The sequence below is a fragment of the Pristis pectinata genome, chromosome 11 (assembly GCF_009764475.1).
Source record: "Pristis pectinata isolate sPriPec2 chromosome 11, sPriPec2.1.pri, whole genome shotgun sequence".
NCBI classification, from domain to species: Eukaryota; Metazoa; Chordata; class Chondrichthyes; order Rhinopristiformes; family Pristidae; genus Pristis; species Pristis pectinata.
The window spans coordinates 35763873-35783847 of record NC_067415.1 but is presented as its reverse complement, the minus strand read 5'-3'; the positions used below and the strand labels follow the sequence as shown (position 1 = coordinate 35783847).

Genomic DNA, 19975 nt, shown 5'->3' with positions numbered 1-19975 from the left:
ACTCCTACTATCAAGCCAATTTTGTACCCAATTAGCTTGTTCACCTTGGATCCCATGTAATTAACCTTCCAGACCAGCCTGCCGTGTGGGACTTTGTCAAAGGACTTGCTAAAGTCCATGTAGGCAACATCTACTGCCTGTACTCCTCAATTTTGGTCACCTCTTCAAAAAAAAACTGAGTCAAACTTGTGAGACACTATTTCCTACACAAAGCAATGTTGAATATTCCTAATCAGTCCTTGCCTTTCTAAGTATCCTAAGAGTCTTCTGGGATTGTATCCTGGTTCTTAAATCTAAGCTACCATTTGTTCACTTAAGGATGCTAAGGCACTTTCTTTTCAATGGGCACCCATTTTCTAATATAAAATAGAAAGCCTATTTTTGAGAAAGCTCCTGAATGATTTCTAGAGATGAAATTTGCATCTGAACTTTTGATGGGTAATTGCCCAACTAGATATCACACTTGGCACTGCTGCAGCTGACTCCTTCATACCAGAGTACTGTTGGGCTTTGCAAGAAAGAAGAAATGGTCAGGGAGAAGTTGTTTTTAAGTGCTATTGGAGGACATAGGGTCTGAGATAATTATTTCCCATGGGTAATATAACAGCAGGATATAAATTAATCTTATGATGTAACACAGATGTGGTGTTAAACTAAAATAGCTGCAAACATTACATGCTGTGAGACCAGTAGATAAAAATATCCATTTAGTATGAGCTGTAGACCAAGAGACTTATAACAACAATTCTCGTTTTTATAATCTCTTTAATAGAGCAAAATTGTCCTATGGCACACCACAGGAACATTATCAATCTCAAGTTGATTTCAAGCTGCATAAGGAAACATTTGGTCACGTTCCGTAAATGTTTGGGCAGAAAACTAGCTTTCAAGGCGTGTCTTTGGGCAGAAAGAAGAATTAGTGAGGCAGAGAGGTTTAGAGAAAAGATGTCTATGTCATCAAAGATGGAATTATTTTATTTGGGTTTGTTGACGAGGTTGGAATTGGAGGAGCACAGATATCTTTGGAGATATGGAAGGGCAAGGTCACAAAGGAACTTAGGAAAACTAGGATGACAATTTTAAAATTTGGGAATGGGAGAAAAAGCCTCTGGTGGTAATTCTCTGGTTAAAACTGATTGAAACCAGATGAGCACTTGGTCAGTAGTGGAGAGGTAAAAATCATCCCCATAATTAAGTTTGGTAACCACGCCTTTCTCAATAACTGTGATTTTTTTTTTGCAGATTATTGAAATGTAACTGGCACGATCTTTTATTTGGAGTAATTACCCTGCTTTATCAGAAGCTGCTGTAGTTTCTGCTTCCTCTGCCCTTTAAACAAACTTTCTGAGAAAGTTGGTTTTGTTTGCCACACCTTCCCCTTGCTTGCACTCGGGGTCCCCCACCTTTTATGCCTGTGCACACAGCTTCTCCCAGCTAGTTTTCTTTAACCTTTTGATTCTTTAATCAGTCTTTTAATGTCTCTTTCTTCAGCAGCAGTCTGCAGGTAGTCTGTATATTATCACTTTGCTTCAAGTACCTGTAAGTTGTCAGGATCATGTGCAGAGTGAATCAGGTGCGAGGGTAATGAAGGCAACAGCAGCAACATGCATGTCTGTGAGTTGTTTTCTTAAGACTCCATTGGTTTCCACTAATCGAAGTGCCTGGCAACTGTTGTAGGTGCAGCCCTGAGCCATCAGCCAACAACTTGGTGGTGTGTTTAAACCAAGCTCTGGCTTTCAATTAAAAGGATCAGTTTGTCTGATCTGGACCCCATATTCAAGAGAAGTCAGATCTTTGCTGTAATTCCCCCTGCCCTCCACGTGTACTTCTCTCATTCTCTTGTCACCACCTTGCCCCTCTCCCCCATCACCACTCTATCCCTTGCAATCCTCTTCAATATTCTTTTACCCCTCCTCCTGTCTGTCTTTTTATTTGTCATTTCCACAGAGGTTCTTCCGTAACCTCTCACAGCCTCACAGCTTAAGCACATCTAGCTTCTCCTTTTAATAAGGCAGGCTTAATGGAAGTGTGAGAGATGGTGTACGGATGAGCAGCTGAATACTTTGTATTATGTGCCTGTGAAATCATCCTATATAGTGACTTTTTCTAGGAGATGGCCAATTTCAAGAGATTCCAGACCAAAGGATGGGTAGTGGTGTGTACTGGGAATCTTTTGATCAAGACAAAAGGGACTGGGCATAGCATGTTACTGTGATAATGATAATAAGATTAAATTATGGTATGTGGATTAGTTCTGTGCCTACTGGCAGAAAGTAATTATCTGCAATTTCTTAATGGAGAACAGCAATTTGATCTTGATTATCAAGATTAATTTGCATACTGTTCATGTCATCTCTTGAACACAGCTAGCCAGTTATTGATGCCAACATTCCTATGTCAAGTCATTTGCTGCTTTGCTGTATAATCATTGATTAGAGTTGCTTAACCTTTAATTCCCACATTAGTCACAAACTGAAGTCACACAGTTATGTATGACTGAATGTGGGATGGGTGTTATTTAATAGAAAATATGGAGTGAAAAGCTAAATAGCCTTTCATAACCACAGGCTGTCCCAAAACCTTTTTACGGCCAATGAAGATTACTTCTGTAATGCAGGAATAGGTGGCAACAGATTTTCACACAGCAAGGTCTTGCAAATGAGTGCAACAAATGACCTGTTAGTGGAGGGTTAAAAACATCTCTCTTTCAACATGCCATGAATCCCTTGATAGGTAGTTGGGGTCTCATTTGGAAAAGGGTGCTTTTTTTTAATATGTTACCTGGGTTTGCACTAAAAAGCACAATGTGATTTGGCTGTTGTGTAATGAATCTAATAATGCTGCAATTTTGACTATAATTCATTCCTTGCTGATTGCCTATTGAATGTCTGTCTCTATTCGTAAGGAATAGCATTGATTTAAAAAAACCAACTCTACAGGGGCAAATCTTTGGATTAGTATTACATGGTAATTTGATTCTGGTTAAGGCAATAATGACACCTTATCTGCAAATATCCTCTTTTAAAATGGGCCAATAGGCAGAGTTATTTCAAATTAAACCATTTTAAGCAGCTGTTGTTGTTGAGCTCCTAGTTTGGAAATGTGACTGCCCTGTGTGCCTATTTGTGGAAGAAGAGAAATACTCAGAAGGCACTGCAACTAATCTGGCTTGCTGTTTAAGTTTTCCCAGTCAAACTTGTAAATCTGTGAAAAGACAATTTGGAAGCCAGATATTATCAGTTTTAACTGATGAGCATTACAGTTGGTTAAAAGGAGCTTCATTAATGTGAAGCTTTTTGTTGGAATCAAAATGTACATGACTGAAAATATTTATTGTTATTCCAGATGGATTTTAATATTGTCTGATAGACTTGTATAAAATAGCTGTTAACTATTTTCTATGCATAAATTATGCCTGTAATTTACTAGGACCAATTTAATTGTATTCTTTTGTATCGATTTCTGAATTCTATCAATCCCAAATTAATATTAGATGTTGAATATTTCAAAGATGATGTAAATTATTGCAGCTTTGAACTATTATATCTTTACAATTATAATGTGTTTTCTGAAGAAATTTTATGCAGAAATGTGAAGTAATGGGCCACATTTAATTTACTGCACTTTTAGTGCAAGTCAAAATTATATTTGTGTACAGAAATTTTGTTTTGGGTCTAAAGGGATCTAATAGCTATAGTTTTTTCTCTCTTTTGTCATTTGCATTATCTAATGAAGGGGCAAAATAAAGTTAACAGCCAATTCTCATAAACATGTTAAAACGGTAATACCAAACCTAGCAATGCTACCTCATGTCTTTGCTATGCAAACCCATGCATCACATCAGTGCCATTCTGACCTTTCTCTTGGCTGAACTCTTAATTTGAAGCTGTAACACACCCACAGAAGGTTATGCTGACTCTTCTCTCTGAGGGTTGGAAAGTTTACACTGCTTTGGAAGAACATGTTACAATAATTATCAGACAACCTTTTTGTGACTTGTGCAGTATACAATCTCTGCGCAGATTGTCTTTACCTTCAGAGGGTATTAGTTTTCGGATATTTTAACAATACACAATAGACTTCCAAGAAAAAGCAATGGCCTGCACATTTCCACAAGAAATCCTTCAGACCACTATCAATGGTGGCTCAGAAATTGTTGAAAGCAATGAGGGTGAGAAAGCTGTGTCTAAATCACAGAGAAGACGGAGCGATATAAAAATATACAAGGAATTCTGTGATTTTTATGCTAAATTGTAAGTTGTTTTTGTCATGCTATAATTTGTGCTTGTTTTTTTTTGCATCTTGCAACATCAGTGATTTGTTTAATTCTTGCAGACCATTATATTATTTTTATACAATCTTGCTTGTAACATCAGTGATGAACATAATACTTTTGTGTGGTAACAAACTGGAATGTGCTATCTATTGTTCTGTGTGACCTGTTGTACTTGCTATAAATAAGTCTGATATAGTTGTTCAAACTGTCTTGAAATGAACACCATACCAATTTTCTTTTTCAAGAGTGTATCTGAACACTATTCAAGTGCTGATTCACAGCCTGGGGGATAAAATGTTTGGTGCTGTATTTGGAAGACTTTTGAATTTGCATGTAAATGAGGAAATGCAGGGATTTGTTTAGAGATTTGGTATTTTGGATCTTTTCCAAGTATCTCATGTGCTCTTGTAGTCAAGATGCTGATAATAATCATGAAACTAAAGCACACTGCCAATATGATTCCTGAGTTTCCAAGTATTTTAAGCCTTCTCTTAACTCGACCTAGGACCTCTTGTATTTGAGAGTAAGAATAGTTTATGGCACCTTCAAGGAAGGGTTTGAAAGTGGGAGTTGATTTTGCGAATCCCTGTAAGTCATCAATAACTGGGGGCTCTATTGACAGTAATGGGGAAGAATGATATTCTATTACCATGATTCGGTCAATAAGTAAATCAGTAACACATTACTGAAAGTCCATAATTTTGAGCAAATAATGAATCATTTAAAGCTTGGAAGGCAATATTAACTTGAACTATGAAAATGACAAAACTTGAACTAAAAAAATGACAAAAGCAGAACTGATATTTTAAAAAAAATCATTCAACTGGCACATTCTTTCTCATGACTGCAGAGTATTTCAAGCATTCTCTATTTTTATTTTGGGTTTCCATCATCTGCTGTATTTTTGTTTTGCACTACAATTAAATAGACATCTAATTATATAATAAATTTATTCTCTCTATCTAAGATTGGGTTTATTCTCTGTATTATGTGATATTTCACTTTTAAAATAATCCAATAACATACTAGAGCTTTAATGGATATACTTCATACTAGATGTCTAAAAACTGATGTAATTCACTATATCCCTTTATATCAACTCAGTCAGGTTTTCGTCAACCTTTATCTTTTCCATTATAGAGGTACGATCATAGAATTTTACTATTTTTAACCATCCCTGGGTATTGAGCATCTCTGAAGCTGACTGTAGAATGGCAAATTTGGCGTAATGCACTTGAAATGGAACCCATCTGAATTTCGTTAAGTGAACATTTACAAAAATAATCTGGCGTCTCCTACATGATCTGTGTAATTGTTCTTGATAAACTTTTCTTCTGGTGCTCTGCAAAATCTTTAATGCCCAGATTGCTTTTAAAATAAAACATTAATTTACTTTGTCCTTCAGAAAAAGTTCTTTTGCTAGTGTTTCTATGACAGATTCTGTAAGAATGCCTGAAACACCCATGTTGTTAATTACTCTCCCATTAAACTGCCATTTCTCTATTTTGCATGGCTTTATTTCAGAAACAAAGGATGTTTATCACATTCGGGTGATTTGTTTTAAAAACTGCTAGAAATAGTCACGTTGCTGATGTTATCTTTTACTATTTTTTTACAGCAACATGGCAAATGCTCTGGCTAATGCCATGTGCGAACGATGCAAAAGTGGCTTCGCACCAGCGGAAAGAATTGTGAACAGCAATGGAGAATTGTATCATGAGCAGTGTTTTGTATGTGCTCAGTGCTTCCAACAGTTCCCAGAAGGGCTGTTCTATGAGGTGAGTAGAAATGTGGGACAGCTGTACAGTCCATTAAGTCTTTGAATGAATGAATTTTTCAGAATGATGCAGATTGTTTCCTGAGTTGCAAGTATTTTATTGGATTATCAATTGTCTTTGAGTCTTGCAGGGCCAGATCACTCCAAGTGGAGCAGACTGCAAGTGGTGACCAGGATTTTAGATGATAAGCGGAGGCATTTAAACTGTTGAAATTGCTTTAAGTAAAATACAAAAATTACTTAAAGTAAGTCTTAAAACAGTAAATAATTGTCAATTAATGTCACACAAATATACATGTGTATTTTTTTTTGAGAGAGAACTACAAAGCTTAGCTAAACTCTTGTTAATGATGTTTGCTATAAAGCTGAGGTGCCAGTTACAAAGTGTATCCAGCTCTTGGCTGAAATTCGGGAACGTCTCTGGACTCAATGGTCCCCTGTCTGTTTCCATCTGCTCTACTCCTGTATATATGTCTTCACTCTTCTAATGCAACAAACAATCTGCTGGAGGAACTCCTGAGTCAAGCAGCATCTGTGGGAGGAAAGGAATTGTTGACGATTCCGTATTGGTTTATTATTGTCATTTGTACTGAGGTACAGTGAAAAGCTTGTCTTACAAACCGATCGTGCAGGTCAATTCATTACGCAGTGCAGTTACATTGAGTTAATACAGAGTGCATTGATGTAGTACAGGTAAAAACAATAACAGTACAGAGTAAAGTGTCACAGCTACAGAGAGTGCAGTGCAATAAGGTGCAAGGTCACAACAAGGTAGATCGTGAGGTCATAGTCCATCTCATTGTGTAAGGGAACCATTCAATAGTCTTATCACAGTGGGGTAGAAGCTGTCCTTAAGTCTGGTGGTACGTGCCCTCAGGCTCCTGTATCTTCTACCCAATGGAGGAGGAGAGAAGAGAGAATGCCCCAGGTTGGGGTCTTTGATTATGCTGGCTGCTATACCAAGACAATGAGAAGTAAAGACAGAGTCCAAGGAGGGGAGGCTGGTGTCTGTGATGCATTGTGCTGTGTCCACAACTCTCTGCAGTTTCTTGCGGTCTTGGGCAGAGCAGTTGCCGTACCAAGCCGTGATACATCCAGATAGGATGCTTTCTATGGTGCATCAGTAAAAGTTGGTGAGAGTCAAAGGGGACAAACCAAATTTCTTTAGCCTCCCTAGGAAGTAGAGGCGCTGGTGAGCTTTTTTGGCCGTGGCATCTACGTGATTTGACCAGGACAGGCTGTTGGTGATGTTCACTCCCAGGAACTTGAAGCTGTCAACCTTCTCGACCTCAGCACCATTGATGTAGACAGGTGCATGTACACCACCCCCTTTCCTGAAGTCAATAACCAGCTCTTTAGTATTGTTGACATTGAGGGAAAGGTTGTTGTCATGACACCATTCCACTAAGCTCTCTATCTCCTTCCTATACTCCGACTCATTGCTGTTTGAGATACAGCCTACAACGGTGGTATCATCTGCAAACTTGTAGATGGAGTTAGAGCAGAATCTAGCCACACAGTCGTGAGTGTATAGGGAGTACAGGGCTGAGGACAGCCTTGTGGGGCACCAGTGTTGAGAATAATCGTGCCGGAGGTATTGCTGCCTATCCTCACTGATTGCGGTCTGTTTGTTAGAAAGTCAAGGATCCAGTTACAGAGGGAGGTGTTGAGTCCTAGGTCTCGGAGTTTGGTGACAAGCTTGCTTGGAATTATTGTATTGAAGGCAGAGCTGTAGTCAATAAACAATAGTCTAACGTAGGTGTCTTTACTGTCCAGATGCTCCGGAGCTGAGTGTAGGGCCAGGGAGATGGCATCCGCTGTAGACCTGTTTCGCCAATAAGCGATTTTCAATGGGTCCAGGTTGTCTGGAGTTGATGCGTGCCATGACCAACCTCTCAAAGCACTTCACGATGGTGGATGTCAGAGCCACTGGTCGGTAGTCATTGAGGCATGTTACCTTGCTTTTCTTTGGTACCAGGATGATAGTGGTCTTCTTAAAACAGGAGGGAACCTGAGATTGATGCAGGGAGAGGTTGAAAATATCCGCAAATACTTCTGCCAGCTGATCAGCACAAGATCTGAGCACGCGGCCCGGGACACCATCTGGGCCAGGTGCTTTCCTCGTGTTCACTCTCCGGAAGACTGATCTTGCATCCTCCACTGTGATCACAGGTTCAGCTGCATTGGTGGCTGTCAGGGTGGATGGTGACAATCCACTTCTGATGGGAATCACCAGTCCTGATGCGGGGTTTCAACCGGAAACATCAACAATTCCTTTCCTCCCACAGATGCTGCTTGATCTGCTGAGCTTCTCCAGCAGATTGTTTGTTGCTCCACATTCCAGCATCTGTAGCCTCTTGTCTTCTTTTATCTAATGTTTCTTCCTTGTGCCTAGTAGATCTTCTGCCAAATAAGATAAATTCACCCCTCCAGCACTAATTAACCTCAATTAAGATGGTGCAATAAAAACCAAAGGCACTGGCAACTGAGGGGAAAAGAATCACTTTGTGAAAGTGAAATTGGGAGGCAATGTTGGCAAAGTTAAAAATGAAGATGGAAAGAATCAACGAGCAGGCAGTTGTAGCAATCCAGGCTGAACAAGAATGGGTATTATGTGCAGGCAAGGCTGCTCCAATATTACCAGAACCCAGCAATGGGGTGGGAAGTGGTCAAGCAGACTAAAGTTTATTTTATAATTCCAAAAAGTTTTTAATGCAGCAGACACTTCAATTTAATAAGTACACATTTTCCACAAAAAAAAATCTGAAGGTATTGAACAATTTAAATGAATTTTAAAAGGAAACCCTTTAAGAAGAAAAGGGCTGTGATGTTGTGCAGTAATCTTGACTGACTATGACACAGCCTGCTTACGAATCTATGACTAGCAAATGTCTATTTCTTTTAACACCACCATGTTGTCAAGGCACCACTAATTGTATGTAACAAAACAAATCTATTATGAGTTTGAGAATTGATATGCTATTGAAACAAGAGTATGGCATTCAATATGTAGTAGGTGGTTGCACAAGTAAATCTTGAAATGCATAAAACCCAGTTCTTAAAGATGTAAATAAAAATAAAGAGGAGTTTGAATTGTTTTGGTTCACAAATTTCGAACGGCATTTGGCATAACCTACCTGGCCAATTCCTTTCAGAATCATGTATTTCAATTAAATTGCCTCCCTTTTTTTGCTTCCATTGCCTTCCTGTATATTTAGGCATTCTCTCCTCTTGCAACAATTCCCAGGTTCCAGGTGTCAGTCTGTTAAATATGCCTCCAATTTGCTTTGAACATTGCTGTAAACAGTACAATAGATGCATTCTCACCAAATCTGTGCATAATTGAGGCAAGATTTTCTTGGTCGCAGACTCCTTTTGAAATCAAAACCAAAAAAGTTTTGGAGCAAAAAACATACTGCTGAAAGAACTACATGCTTCAAGCAGCATCTGTGAAGGCAAAGGGATAGTGGATTTTGGTTAGAGACCCTGCATGTGTTCTTCCTCTGTTCTTGTCTTTGCTGCCACTTTGTCCCGTGTGGCTTCCAGCTCAGGTTTTCAGGCTCCCAGTTTGGTCCCAGCCAGGGTCTCTGCTATGTACACTCAACTCGCTGCTCTCTCTAAACATCAACTATCCCTTTGCCTCCACAGATGCTGTTTGACCCACTTGAGTTCCTCCAGCAGTTTGTTTATTGCTCTGGATTCCAGCATTAGCAGTCACTTTTGAGTGCCAACATACTATTTGCTACCTTGGGTAATGAGGTCCAATTTTTTTTAAAAAACTGATAATGAGGGAGACACTGCATGACAAGAGAAGAAATTAAAATTGCTTGAAATGTCTTTTTTTATATTTAAAAAAAAACACATTTCACAATGCCTTCTTTCTGTCAAGTGACTTCTTTGTGGAACACTTCCCTTCAAGCTGCTGGTGTGACACTGGGCTTCCAGTCATATTTTCATTTAATTCTTTCCTCCTCCAAATACCACAGTCTCCCAACAATGCAGCTGTCTGGATGCTCTGCTTCCTACACTCTTCTAATGAAAGTCAATGTAAGCTTGAGAAAACCCAACGTCTTCACCTGACTAGGCACAACACAGCCACCCTGACTCCGCACTTGAAGTCCACAATTTCAGGTCACAAAATGCAATTCCTAGTTGCATTTAATCTAGATCCATCTTTGAATTTTGTCCTAATACTAGTTCCTCTTTTTTTTTCTTCAATTTAATTTTTCCTCCTTAATATCCTATCATATACCTTCCCTTTCATGTTTTTTCACTTTTCCTGCTGTCTGCATCATAATACATGTTTCTTGTATTTCTTTTCCATTTTGATGAATAATCATCAACCTCAAATGTTACTCTTCAGTTTTCACAGCTGTTGCCTAACTTGAGTATCTCCAGTGTTTTGTCAGATTTGATATGTAGTTTGTATTATAAATAAAACTGACAGTTATATATATTTTGACAGTTAAAGTATTTATTATGTAAAAAACGTCTGATTTAAATTTTTGATGCTAGTATTATTGACAAACTGTAATCCACACACTATTGGAAATTAAAACAGAGAAACAACATAATCTTCTATTATGAGCTTTGCCTGATCAAATAAAACTGTTAAGCCAGTGTTCAAGTAGTATCTTAACACATGGATCAACCAAATCTTGAGTCTCAATAATAAACAGACATTTAGCATCTCTACACTGGAAGGAAAATCATAAACCAGAGTCCTTCTAAATTAAGTCAATCCTACCCTGTCTGTTTGAGAGGAATGAGTATAGCAAACTTCCAGTTAAATTTCTATTCTGCCCTGGCACTGACAATCTGGTTTGAAACGGTAGACCAAATTATCATAATTGAATGATTTTAAGTAACAAGACCATAACATATCCTAGTACAGTACATAATTTTAGGAATGCAGAATTATTTTGTCCAGAAATATCTGCTGTTATTCACATTGTCTGAATATGAATGTTTAATTTGGGGAATAGTTAAAATGCTGCCCATCATAATGTGATTGCTTGGCATGTGTGAGGAATCTAGAGCTGCGCAGGACAGTGCTTACAATTAATAGGATTATTGTAGCTTTCTTCAGAATTTTTAAGTATTCATCAGGCACAAAAAATTCTCCCCTTCCATCAGGGCTCTTTGTAGCCTTTGGGACTCCTATCAAATTCACCAGTTTCAGATAGCTTACTTTCTCTGTACCAGAACTGGCCAGTACTGGTGTGAGATTATCCATCTGTAATAGTAGTTCAGTTTTTTTTTCTCTCCAAAGACACTGCCTGATCTGCTGGACATTTCCAGCATTCTCATCTTTGTTTTGGGTCGCAGTACCAGGTCTGACCTGTATTTCACAGCTTTTACATATTCCTTTGTTTGTTTTTGCTCTCTCTCTCTTTCTCTCTTCACTGATGCTGCCTAATCTGCTAAGTGTTTCCAGCGTTTCCTGTATTTAGCACTGAGGTGTAGCAGGCTCAGCTAGTTCAACAATTGTTTTTATTTGTAAGAGCACCCTTTAAAAGCAATAAGATATCCTAAGGTGATTTACAGTTATTTCACGAACCCAAAGGGGAAATTATGACAGGTTAGCAAAAACCTGGTCAAAGAGGGAGGTTTTAGCAACATCAGCTTGCATTAATGTAGCATGTCTAACATAATGAAACATTCCCAAGGAGTACTGGCAGCTGTGGGTTTACGTTCTCGAGAATTCCTTCTCAACTTCTCCACGTTTGTATGTTTCTCTTTAAGTTACTTCTCAAAATCATACATTTTGCCACCCATTTTAAATACCTTTTACGTGGCTTGATGTTAAGTTTTGTCTAAATAATCTGGGAAGTGTCATTAACTAACTTAAGTACAGAGAAATTTAGAAAATTCAGCACGTCTAACCGTTCCACTTATTACACCTGCACCACTTTCCCCATCAATGTTATCTTTAGTGCTGATGTAGAAAGAAGCTCCATTCCCACTGCTAGTAAGCAAAAACATTTGCAAAAAAATTATTTCCTGCAAGTTGAGTTGGCCAAGTGCCAGGCCCTACTGAAACTGATGTGCATGGCCATAACATTTTATCACAATTTGAACATGGAAAGTTGGCATGCAACACTTGATCATGTGCTTTTCACAACCTTAAAGAAATCCTCCATGCACATTGGCATTTATTGGCACCAGATTAAAATCCTTTGAGTTTATTTTACTACCAGTTACTGGACTTCGAGTCAGACATACAAAGTCCATGAGCAGATAGTAGTGAAAAGGCTTGATGATTAGAATCCAGCTTTCTACATAAAATATTTTCTTATGTACACTTGTCATCTGTTACACTAGTACAAAGAATCTGAGACTTGATTTTAATTATAAAGTGTACTTTTTTTTAAGAAGACAACATCACTATAGAACTAGTTAAATAATTTCATTTCATTTATTACAGTTTGAAGGACGCAAATACTGTGAGCATGATTTTCAGATGCTTTTCGCACCCTGTTGTCATCAGTGTGGTGAGTGATAAACATCAACAAATATTGATTTTTTTTTACTGTAGTTTCACTCTGCCTACTAGCATACATTTTCTTGCATTAATTTTTGTCATTGTACATACTTGCATTCCTTTCAGTATTAAAGAGTAGATTTCCAAGCCGTAGAATTCTTTAGTCTGTCATAGTAACAAAAGAGCTGGTCATTGACTTCAGGAAAGGGGGCGGTGTACATGCGCCCATCTGCATCAATGGTGCTGAGGTCGAGAGGGTTGACAGCTTCGAGTTCCTGGGAGTGAACATCACCAACAGCCTGTCCTGGTCAAATCACGTAGATGCCACAGCCAAGAAAGCTCACCAGCCCTTCTACTTCCTCAGGAGGCTAAAGAAATTTGGTTTGTCCCCTTTGACTTTGACTTTCACCAACTTTTACCGATGCACCATAGAAAGCATCCTATCTGGATGTATCATGGCTTGGTATGGCAACTGCTCTGCCCAAGACCGCAAGAAGCTGCAGAGAGTTGTGGACACAGCCCAGTGCATCGTGGACACAGCCCAGTGCATCATGGACACCAGCCTCCCCTCCTTGGACTCTGTCTTTACCTCTCATTGTCTTGGTGTAGCAGCCAGCATAATCAAAGACCCCACCCACCCGGGACATTCTCTCTTCTCTGCTCTTCCATCGGGTAGGTGCCTGAGGGCACGTACCACCAGACTTAAGGACAGCTTCTAACCCACTGTGATAAGACTACTGAACGGTTCCCTTATACAATGAGATGGACTATGACCTCGTGTCACTTGTTGTGACCTTGCACCTTATTGCACTGCACTTTCTCTGTAGCTGTGACATTTTACTCTGTACTGTTACTGCTTGTACCTGTACTACATCAACGCACTCTGTACTAACTCAATGTAACTGCACTGTGTAATGAATTGACCTGTACGATCGGTTTGTAAGACAAGCTTTTCACTGTACCTCGGTACAAGTGACAATAATAAACAAAACCAAATACACTATCACACCACTTCACCATTTTTAGGAACATCTATTGTGATTCCTCTACAATCTTCATTAAACCAAAGTTGATGAGCTGGCTTGATAGAAATGTTGGAATGTGGGATATTCCAGGCTGAGGTTTATAAAGTATAGGAGTTACTGCACCTGACAGCCCATACCATCTCATGGATAGCTAGTTTTTTGCTGCCAGGTCTGTTCTGAGTCCAACCCATTTAACGTTGTAATAGTACCATGAAGTACTTGAGTGCTAGTTTTTTTCTTCTCAGTCCCTCGAGGTGGAGGATGACTCATCTCCACTTCTGTCCTCTGGATTTTAAAGTAGTTGATGAAATCTAGGCAGGATCCCCTAACCTTGTCATAGGAAATGCTTGAAGAGGTAGGTGGGTTGTTTTGAGAGGTTGTGCTTTCCTTGTTATTGTTTGAGCACCTTCAGGATTGAAAGTCCTGGGTGCTGCTGCTCCATTTTGAATGATTACCAACCAAAGATTCCTTTGAATTAATGAGGATTTTTTTCCTGATGTATTTTTTTTCTGTTCTCCTGGAAACCTCTTGCTACGGTAGATCTCTGTAAAACACTTGTTTTAAAAAATATCGGGTATGCAGATGATGTAGCCTGGTTGAGTGTAATTAGAGTTTGTGCTGAGAATACTGGCCTGGGAGAGGAAATGAGTATTGCTGAGCTTAAATTGCCAATGACTTGGAAGGTTTTGCTTTTGAGTTGCCTATTCGAGGTGGTCTTTTTCTCTGACTGCATACAGGAGTGCAGGGATCTCTGCAACCTGGTAGACCATGAGCTAAATTCCAAGTTTGAAATCTTAACCTTGTGTGGTCAGGACCTGATGCTGGTGCAAAGGAACTGGTGATGAATTTAGTAATTAACTTTTGCCTTTACCTGAGAGGCAGCTTCTGATGTTTGGGTAATGCTCCATGTTATTCATGCTTTTTTTTTGTGGATTTTTCTTGTGGAGGAAGGTGATGTATCATGGAATGAAGTGGGTTAAGAGAGATCTTTTGAATATTTAGAGTAAGGCCAATTCTCTTGTTGATTCCTTCACTGAAGCATACATTATGTTGGAGCTCAGCCTCTGATATGCACACATGCATATTGCAGCTCAGTAGGTGAGATTGGACACACTATATTGAGGCCTCCACTACCAATGACTCAAACACTATTCTACTGTTTCAATGTTCCTCAACTAAAGGATATGTTGAAGCTTGATCTTTAAATGCTGCTTACACTAAAATGGCAGACATGTAGAAATTAATAAGTTAGTTTGCTGAACTCTTTTTGCTGACGTTCATCGGATTTTGAAACCTGTCATTGAAATCAACTGACACCTTAGTGTGCATCTATTTTCAATGAATGATTTCTGGAAGAATCAATTTTCTTTTGACATGTACATAAAGAGAATAGTTGTATTTATAATTGCAGTGAGCAGTTACATTGCCAATTTGAGCTAGCTATATAATTAAAAATAATCACGGTTGCATAACATTTGGGAAAACACCATCACTGGTACCACGTGGAAGTTCCTATTTTTAAATGCGTGTAAACCTACAAGTATTTAACCACCTTGCTTGTATCCTTGAATAATAATGAAAAATATATTTTTGCAACTACAGAAAAAGACTGCTGTCCTTTGTCTGCATACCATGATAAGAGAAACGAGTCAAAACATTTGTAGTTTATTTGGGGTGAAATGTCACTTATTCACAGTGAGTTGGGAGGAAAATTTAGACCCTGAGGAGATTAGTGAAGGTCATGGAGGAATTTGAAAACAGGGAAAAGAAGTTAAGATGGGTAGAAATGTATGTATCTGTTGGAGATTTAGAATTTCCCAGGCTATTTTTATATGATAGCAGTTACGGCCTTGGTTGATATTCAAAATAAACATCTAATTCAATCCCCTGGCCCACAGCTAAGTATGAAAATAATTCCCTACACTGTTGCCCCCTCCCCCCCCCCCAATACACCAAGCACCAATCTCCCCTAACTCTCAATGTTAAGCAACCAAACTTTTCTTCCTCCTGCCTGTGTTGTTGCCCTTCTATTTCCAGCTCCTCTCTCTTCATGCTGCTTTTAAGTAATCCACTTCTTTTCTCAATTTCTTCGTCACCCTTTTTCTCAGCTATCACACTGCTTCATCCATATTCCCTTTCCCCTCCCGCTGACCCCTTGCATTACATTTTTGCTTCATTTATCCATTGTGGGTACACAAAAATAACAGGATTTCTGATGGCTCAAAATGATCTTAGTTGTGCCCCCAGATTCAAACCTCCCCAGCTGCCAATTTGCTGCTTTATACTCTCTTCCTAGTTACTTCATCTGTTGAAAAGGATCTCTCAAAAATTCTCATAGATTTGAATTGTGGTATGATAACACAATATTTATGATGCTGGACTAGTAAACTAGAAATCTGAACTGATAATATCCAGACACACTTTCGGATCCCATAGCAGGAATTTGGAATTAAAATTCAGTACGAGAAAAGTGCAGAAAAATTTCACAAGGATGTTGCCAGGACTGGAGGGCTTGTGAGGAGAGACTGGATAGGCTGGGACTGTTTTCCCTGGAGCAGAGGAGGCTGAGGGGTGACCTTGTAGAGCTATATCAAATCATGGGTGGTAGAGATAAGGTGGATGGTCACAGCCTTTTGCCCAGGGTAGGGGGAGCCTTAAATCAGGGAGTGTAGGTTTAAAGTGAGAAGGAAAAGATTTAAAAAGAACCAGAAGGGCAGGTTATTCACACAGAGGTTGGTGGGTGTATGGAATGAGCTGCCAGAGGAAGTGGTAGAGGTGGGTACCATTAGAAATCTAAAATGCATTTATACAGGTTGATGGATAGGAAGGGTTTAGAGGGATTTGGGCCAAATGCAGGTAAATGGGACTAGCTCAGAAAGGCATATTGGTTGGCATGGACAAGTTGGGCTGAGGGGCTTGTTTCCATGCTGTACAACTCTATAACAATAAGCAAGCATTCTTGCCCTTTGAAACATCTCAGTGATTGTAATAAATTTTGATCTGTACTTAGCCACTTTCTGATTTAAGAAAAAAATCATCCCTATTTGAAAATTGACCATGCAGAAAATGGCAAATAAATGTGCTGGATTTTTCTGCCATCAAGGTTCAGCCATCGATACCCTAAAGTTTATAGACAAACCCGCATTTCAAGTTTGGGAGGGGAGAAGGGTGGGAAGAAAATATTGCCTGAGTACTTTTTTAAAAAAGATGTTATATAAGTGTCCCGTCTTTTGTTACAGGTGAGTTCATCATTGGCCGAGTGATTAAAGCCATGAACAATAGTTGGCATCCGGAATGTTTTTGCTGTGACCTCTGCCAACAGATTCTTGCAGATATTGGATTTGTGAAGAATGCTGGCAGGTTGGTGTACTTGATGACCTTTCTATTATTAGTACAGAAGAAATACTCTGTGCACAAAAATATGTTTACAAAAGATTCCGTTATATTGCCTTGCACCTGTTTGCAAAAAGGCCATAGAATTTTGCAATAAAGAGCAAAGTCAGTTGACTATCTCAATTATACCTGGCTACTCTGAGAGCAACCGGAGTAATCAAGCTCATTTCCTAAGGAGATGCGTGTGGAATTTAACATTGTGTTTACCAGCAAATATCCCTACTCTGAGCTCAAGGTAATTGATGAAATTCCTGAAGATGGTTGGTTCTAGGACACTGCCCTGAGGAAATTTGCAGCATTGTGCTGGGGATCATTTGATTGCTTTCTAACAGCCTTAACCACCTGTCTTTGTGATGTATAACTCCAGCTATTGAAGTGATGTCCATTAACTATTACCAGGACACCTTGATGCCACACTCAGTTAAGTGTTCCCTTGGTGTCAAGGATGGTCATTCTCACCTCATTGGAATTTAGTTGCAAGGAGACAGAGGTCTGGAGCTTAGAGGCCCTGGTGCAACTTCCACAGGGCATTGGTTATTGAAGAGTAGGTGCCACTTGACAACACTGTCAATACCATTTTCTATCACTTTGTCAGATTGGATTTGTCCTTTTCTAATTAGGAAAGGCAGTCTGCTGGCCCTTCACATGGGTGCCATTCTTTGTGAGAGTTTATGCAATGAGTCGTTGAAAGGCTATTTGAAGTTGTTGATAACTTTTGCTGAAACCAGTCCTGAAGTTGTCTGTTTTCCTACACTTCTATTGAACAAGAGTTACTGGATAGCCAACAGGAACTATGTATTTTCTTCTGTACCTAATCTAGTTATAGTATTGCAATTTAAATGCATAATATAGCATTAGATTCATTTTCCAGACTTCTGTGACTCATTTTCTCCGATATCAATTGTGATACTATACTTTCAAATTTTAGTTCAAAATTAATTTGTGTAAACCTAAATTATCAGTGTCAACCTGTGTTTTGTCTTCAGTTGATATTTCTGCTTCAATAACTTTTGAAAATCATTAGGATAGATAAGTCACCAGGGCCGGGTGTGATATATCCAAGGTTTTTATGGGAAGCAAGGGAAGAGATTGCTGTGCCTTTGGCGATGATGTTTGCATCCTCACTGGCCACAGGAGGAGTGCCAGATGATTGGAGGGTGGCAAATGTCCTTCCTTTGTTCAAGAAAGGGATTAGGGATAACCCTGGGAATTACAGACCAGTGAGTCTTACTTCAGTGGTGGCCAAATTACTGGAGAAGATTCTTAGGGACAGGATTTATGGGATTTGAAGAAGCATAGGCTGATTTTGGGACAGTCAGCATGGCTTTGTGAGGGGTGGGTCATGCCTCATGTGCCTGATTTGAATTCTTTGAGGATGTGACAAAGCACATTGATGAAGGTAGAGCAGTGGATGTGGTGTGCATGGATTTTAGTAAGGCATATGATAAGATTACTCATGGAAGGCTCATTCAGAAAGTCAGGAGGCATGGGATCCAGGGAAACTTAGCTGTGTGGATTCAGAATTGGTTCACCCATAGAAGGGTGGTGGTAGATGGAGTGTATTCTGCCTGGAGGTTGGTGACCAGTGGTGTTCTGCAGGGATCTGTGCTGGGACCCCTGCTCTTTGTGATTTCTATAAATGACTTGGATGAGGATGTGGAAGGGTGGAGGATGATGAAGGTTGATGGTGTTGTGGATAGTGTAGAAGGTTGCTGTAGATTACCACAGGACATTGATAGCATGCAGAGCTGGGCTGAGAAGTGGCAGATGGAGTTCAACCTGGAAAAGTGTGAAGTGATACACTTTGGAAGATCAAATTTGAAGGCAGAATACAAGGTTAATGGCAGGACTCTTAGCAGTGTAGAGGAACAGAGGGATCTTGGGATCCACACCATAGATCCCTGAAGGTTGCCATACAAGTTGTTAGTCTTCTTAAGAAGGCGTATGGTGTGTTGGCCTTCATTAGTCGGGGTATTGAGTTCAAGAGCCACGAGGTAATGTTGCAGCTCTATAGAACTCTGGTCAGACCACACTTGGAATATGTGTTCAGTTCTGGTTGCCTCTTTATAGGAAAGATATGGAAGCTTTAGAGAGGGTGCAGAGGAGATTTACCAGGATCCTGCCTGGATTGGAGAGTATGTCTTATGAGGATAGGTTGAGTGATCTACGGCTTTTCTCTTTGGAGAGGAGGAGAATGAGAGGTGACTTGATAGAGGTGTACAAGATGATAAGAGGCATAGATCGAGTGGACAGTCAGGGACTTTTTCCCAGGGTGACAATGGCTAATGTGAGGGGGCATAACTTTAAGGTGATTGGAGGAAGGTATAAGGGGGATGTCAGGTAAGTTTTTTTTTTACACAGTAGTGGGTGCATGGAATGCATTGCTGGCAGAGTTTATGGAGGCAGATACATTAGGGACATTTAAGAGACTCTTGGACACATGAATGATAGAAAAATGGAGGGCTATGTGGGAGGGAAGGGTTAGATAGATCTTGGAGCAGGGTAAAATGTCAGCACAACATCGTGGGCTGAAGGGCCTGTACTGTGCCGTAATGTTCTATGTTCAGTGAAATAAGCTTCTTTTCCAGTTTTTGAGCATACCCTTTTTCTCTTCAAACACTTTATGGCTTTGTTATCCAGCTTCCTCAGCTCGTATCCAATCTCAAAACTTCTCGAAATTTCTAGAATTATTTTAAAATGAAGATTTGAAGTGTACTAGCAAATTATTACTAAATTGGAATGATACAAAGTAAACTTCAGAAAACCAGGTATTTTAAGTATTCTCCATATTTAATAAAATATTCTACAGAAGTTGTTTCTGGTTATTATCCTAAGTTTCAGTAGGAACGTAACTTCTCACTTTATAAATGATCATGCATATTAATAAATATAGGACACAGGTTGAGAATATTGATCACACTATCATTGAAAAACACAAAAATATCAGAGGCTGTTTCCCCACCAAAGGAGGAAAGTTGAAGAGCATGTTCACTTGGCTGGCTTTTGGTGCTGAGATCCAA

The 19975-nt window shown here is 39.4% G+C and overlaps 1 protein-coding gene across 3 annotated transcripts in view; it reads left to right on the top strand.

Moving 5' to 3' along the window:
* LOC127576063 (LIM and senescent cell antigen-like-containing domain protein 1) overlaps positions 1–19975 on the top strand; it is an 84678-nt gene that overhangs the window by 45198 nt on the left and 19505 nt on the right. For all 3 annotated transcript variants that reach the window (XM_052026406.1, XM_052026404.1, XM_052026405.1), the window contains exons 2-4: positions 5895–6054; positions 12481–12547; positions 16802–16922. In XM_052026406.1, coding sequence (XP_051882366.1) covers positions 5895–6054; positions 12481–12547; positions 16802–16922 — 348 coding nt within the window. The remainder of the gene's footprint in view (positions 1–5894; positions 6055–12480; positions 12548–16801; positions 16923–19975) is intronic.